Source organism: Solanum tuberosum, unplaced genomic scaffold, assembly GCF_000226075.1.
Source record: "Solanum tuberosum cultivar DM 1-3 516 R44 unplaced genomic scaffold, SolTub_3.0 scf00486, whole genome shotgun sequence".
Taxonomy (NCBI): Eukaryota; Viridiplantae; Streptophyta; class Magnoliopsida; order Solanales; family Solanaceae; genus Solanum; species Solanum tuberosum.
In genome coordinates this window covers 34,148-39,729 of record NW_006239403.1, presented here as the reverse complement: position 1 = coordinate 39,729, position 5,582 = coordinate 34,148, and the positions used below count along the sequence as shown (strand labels likewise).

The 5,582-nt window shown below is 36.3% G+C and overlaps 1 protein-coding gene across 1 annotated transcript in view; it reads left to right on the top strand.

Annotated features, from left to right (window-relative positions):
- The first annotated feature begins 5,336 nt into the window (after nt 1-5,336).
- LOC107058299 (uncharacterized) overlaps nt 5,337-5,582 on the top strand; it is a 932-nt gene continuing 686 nt past the window's right edge. Inside the window, exon 1 of the mRNA XM_015303839.1 lies at nt 5,337-5,505. Coding sequence (XP_015159325.1) covers nt 5,337-5,505 — 169 coding nt within the window. The remainder of the gene's footprint in view (nt 5,506-5,582) is intronic.

Here is a 5,582-nt window from a genome sequence, read left to right as displayed (position 1 = left end):
TTGGAGTGTGGGGGAAAGGACCAACCCCAACACTAAGGATCATAAAATTCCTCAACATACAAGAGATTCAACTCAAAAACACAACCAAATCATGTCCCAAAACAACAAGAGACTTCAACAACACAATCTACAACATCAACAACACAACCCAACAACTTCAACAACACAACCAATCTTTTCTCTTAAATAAAACGAGCTTGGAGTGTGGGGGAAAGGACCAACCCCAACACTAAGGATCATAAAATTCCTCAACATACAAGAGATTCAACTCAAAAACACAACCAAATCATGTCCCAAAACAACAAGAGACTTCAACAACACAATCTACAACATCAACAACACAACCCAACAACTTCAACAACACAACCAATCTTTTCTCTTAAATAAAACGAGCTTGGAGTGTTGGGGAAAGGACCAACCCAACACTATGAACTCACATACCTTAATAGGGATCACCCCCGACGATACCACGACGATCTCCTTGACGAAACCTTGCTTCTTCTTCTCCTTCTCCTCTTCTTCTCCTCTTCACTCTAAAACCCTAACTCTCACTCTTTAAAATGGGACAAACTGTTCTAAAAATCAGTCTAACACAACAATATAACCAAAGGAATTGGTTAGGGAAAAGACCAAAATGCCCTTAAAATTTCCGGACGGATTTCCCTGCCAACTGCCCCAATTTCCAAAGGGCATAACTCCCTCATACGAACTCGGAATCGAGCAAACTCGGTGGCGTTGGAAAGATCATTCCACGAGCTTTGCAACCATAAACTGGAACTACACCTAACGCATCCTGAGCTAGAATTTATGACTGCTCAAAGTTGGCCAAAAACTCACATTTTTTCCATACTTGGCCAAATTCCCAGATTTTTAAAATTCTTTCCAAAAATGAAAATTCCAATTTTAAGCCTCTTCGTAGTTATTTCAATTTGCCGGATGTTACAATATAATCTTCAACAGCTTGCATCTCCTCTTCATAATCTCCTTCATCAAATCTGTGTCTCAACACAGAGAACTTCTCTGAAAATTTTTCTCTAACAAAAATCTTCATTACTGTCAAATAGGTTGCGGCTAGATCTGAACCCGCCAAGATGAACACTTGTTTCTAACCTGGCTCAACCATTGAACCTCTGTACCACTTGTCAGGACCGAAATAATTAGATGTCATGCGTAAGCTAACAAAGCGAACCTCGAAAGACCATGAGTAAGAAGATAAACGAGAAATATACAAAAGACACAAAAAAATTAACGTGGTTCAATCAATCAACCTATATCCACAAAGGGGATGAACGATCCACTATATAAATATGAGAGTGTAAAATATAGAGAGAATAACCTCAACCAATTCAGTCGGAATACATGGGAGGTTCACACAAGTGATACCATATCACTTGTGTCCCAAAATTCTCCCCCTAACCAAAAATCTCAAAGCCCCTAGAACTACATTGTGAATGGTGATTAAGTTAGAAGGAACAAACCTCTATTTATAGAGTCATAAACTTTTTTCTACAAGAAAATGACTAGTCAATCCTAAACTTTTTCCTGAAAGAAAAACCTATTTATGTTAAAAAATCAGGATAATTAATACCAACATCATATACATCAATACAAGGATCTGATAGAGTATTGCTACTCTAGTTTTTGGGAAGGGGTGTTGGGTTGCATAATACTTATTACAATATTTATTAGTACTAGTGGGCGTTATTAGCCTAATAAAAATAGTTTGTATATTGTCTGCTTTCAATTTTTTTAGGTACAAAAAGGGGAGGAACTGTCCATAACAAAAAGTAGTTAGCCTTTCATAATTTAGATCTCTCCTTCTCCAGAATATCTGTCACTTGATTTTCTTCGAAACAACTGTGTTGCACCTATGCTGCACCATGCTAGCTGTCACAGTAGTTCCCTGCATTCAGACAAAATAGTTGAATAAGATGGATGATCATTTGTTTCACATTGAATAGTCCTCTTAATCGATAGTAAATTCAAAATGTGTTAGATTCTTCACTACAAGAAAATGGTGAATTGGGGATTAGTATGAAAATTTGCAAGAAAATTAAATAAGTTTCCTGCGGATTTTCATACTAATTCCTAGGAAAATCCCCATGTAATTCACAGTTTTCCTGTAGTGCTTATTGATTGCAATCTTTAATTTATTTAGGAGTGCACATAATTCAGAAATTATGTTTGTTGTTGCAAATAAATTGTCGATAAACCTACTATTCGTTTTTCATCTTTGTCCCTTGTCACCCCCTATAACACCTCTTCCAGATTTCTCCTTTTGCTGAGCTATCTATATTGAGTTTATATCATCCAATAATAGGTGTAATTACCCTCCAGGTCATTTCCTTTTTATTGTATTATTCTCGGTATTTAAAGTGTTTCTATAGTGACTCCAAGTCAATTATTACTTGTTGGGACTGACAGTTCGATCGCCTAATTATTCGTTTGATTTCTATGCGATTTCTCATGATTTGGAGCTTTTGAAACTTAGACAGTTGACTTCGTTCAAAACTTCAGGTAGATGGTTTCAGAATGTAATTCAAACAATTCAGTTAGCTCTGGAACATCGTGTTTTGTCTAAAAGGACTTTTGGTGTGGATCCCGAGGCTTAGGTCGTGACTTTAGGTGTCATCACGACTCGAGTAGTTGAGTGTTTAGGTCAGTAGGTGGTTTCCATCACACAAATATAGTCCTTTATTTAGAGGAAATAGTTTGTTGGTTGGTTAAACTAACGTATTCCCTCTCATGACTATAAGATATGCTTTGACTTAGTACATCCAATGATAAGGAACATTGCCTCTTCTGTTATTGTTCCAGATAGCCAACTCAAAACTAGAACATCACGTTCTTCCCAAGTTGTGAATCTTTTTTAAAAAAAATATACAGATGTCTTGTCATTGCCATTAATGTGGATTACAAAAGAGGAAGGAGGACTTTACCTTGCCTTCCTAATGTGATTTGCATAATATACGAGCACAAAAGGAGGCACAAACAATGCCAAACGCATAGAAGCACCTCAAGGTGGCTCAAAGAAAATCATACTCGATTTTCTTTTTTTGATTCTCAAGGAGGGAAATTGCCATTTTTCAACGTTCAGTAGGCCTCTAATCTGCCTGGGAACAGTGCTTGGTTGTGTAAATACTTTAACTTCCTCAGCAAAATGGCTCATTGAAGCCAATTTATCAGCCACACTATTTGCTTCCCTAAAACAATGGTTAATAATTACATCATGTATCCAGATCAATCTTCTAGTTTCCTCCACTGATTCCTTAATCCTCCATGGAGTGGACCAACTGTTATTAATACAATTCCAAAGGAGTAGGGAATCAATCTCGGTGATGATGAGATTATGACCATTGTTAATACACCATCTAAGTCCAAAGAGGAATGCATTTGTTTCTGCAGTGTTGCTGGTGTGCCTCTTCCAAGTGGGAGGATGAAGGCCATCAAACATGTGCCCAGGGAATCTCTCACTATTCCACCACCTCCTGTAGAATTTCAAACACATGAACTATCAAAGTTCATTTTCACAAATAAGAGAGGGAGTTTCAACCACACCTCACACGGACAGAGCTAGTATCAACTCTGTTAAGTTCCATGAACTTCAATAAATTCTCCCAGTTCTCAGGTATGATATGTTCAGATTTGTAAAAAATTTCTTCGATAATTGACATATGTTGAACGATATGAGAGAATTAGATCTAATGATAGAGGGGTACTTGGAATTAGGAGCAGGATAAGGAACATTGCCTTTGAAGATTTCATCAATCGTAAAGGTTTGAATTAGTTGGAGGATTTATGTCCTCCAAACTAAGTAATTTGATAATTTCAAGTTAATAGAACAAATTGCAATAAATTGATGGAGAGAGAAAATGAGGAGAGGGCAAAGGTAGTATTTGGGGATGAGGCCATATCTAGTGTTAATCTCTACAAGAATATTTCAAGTATTGCACTAAATAGCTGGACCAAAAGCTATACAAATTGTACATTGAGACCCACTAAATAGTTGAACTAAATAAAAGCTATACAAATTGTATCTTGAGGCCTTATAATATTTGGTCATTTCTGGCCCAATTTGATTGGGTATTAATTTTATTCATTTTTATAAAAACATGTATTGTAAATAATCACACGTGTCTTAGTTTTTCACTTTCTATAAGTTCTTAGTTTGCTCTTCATCTGCTCAAAACTCTCCTCATTTTCAATTTTCGGAAAGTGTTGCAGCAATTCAAGTTCTTACTTTCTTCTTCATCTACTCAAAGTTTCTTATCTTCAATTTTCGAAGAGTGTTGCTTCAATTGTAAGGTATTCCTTTTCCCTTTGTTATTCTTCTATCTTATCAATTTTTCCTTCAATTTTTCTTTGTGACCATAAGGGGAAATTAAAATTGAAGTCCCTAGCTTCAATTTTTTCATCAGACGTCGTTTGTGAGCAAGGGAAAAATCGAAATAAGAGTTTCACTCATGCAACTGAAAAATTATGTTTTATGGGTTTATAACGTTTTGATTTTTAGTATTGAAAGAGAAATTAGGACAAAATTACTTTGGGTTTACATGTTTCTTCATCCTAAGTTCTTGCTCTTCTTGAACTCTCTAAGGAATATGAATTTGACCTAATCTGTTGGATTTTTCTTTTCAAATTTCGGAGAACTGTGAACTGTAAATTGCCCATATATAAGTGTTTTTGTTTGTTGTAGTAGGGTTTTCTGGTGGATTAGTTTATTTGATCTATGTGATTTACCAGAATTGTGTCGGAGGTGGGGTGATGGTAAGCTTTTTGTGAAGTTTTGCAGGAAGGGAGTAAGTCTGGGGTTAAAAGTTCAAAGATGATCAATTTTTTGACCGAGGTGATTTTTACAATAGAAGTGTTGGAGGTGGATGGTATTGAATTTTTTGCCTAGCTTGTGTAGTTATAAATGTGATCAACAAGTTTAGCCTAAAGGGGGGTCACTACTAAAAAAACTGTAAAAAGAGACTTAAAAAAGAGACCTCATGAGGTCTCTTTTCTAAAAAAACAGACCTAAAAAGAGACCTCAACGGTATTAAGAGATAATAGATGTTACCCTTTTGTTTAGGAGTCTGTTATTAGTTTCCTGAATTTCAGCCATATGATGATATACGTAGTTAGTCATCTTTACTATTTAGGACTTTAATAGTTTCCTGTAAACTAGGTTTCTGTTAATAGTACTTTATCAGTTTGTATTGGCTCTATTTAAAAGAGAAGGTTGTACGTGAATAAAAGTATCTTTCTCTCCTATATCTCAAACCTTCATATGGTATCCAGAGCTTTTCTTCTCCTCACAGAGTTCTAAGTTCCTTATTACCCACCCACCACCAATGGCACCCTCAGTTACCAATTCTGATGCAACTAACAGTACCACCATTGTTCAATTCAACTCGGTTACCCAGCTTCCGATTAAACTTGCTGGCAGCCATAACTTCTCCCTGTGGAAGGCCCAAGTGTCCATGCTCATGAGAGGACACAATCTTTATGGTCATCTCGATGGTACTATCCCTGCTCCTGCCGAGACCACTACCACCAACAACCTGACAATTTCCAACCCTGATTATGTAAATTGGTTT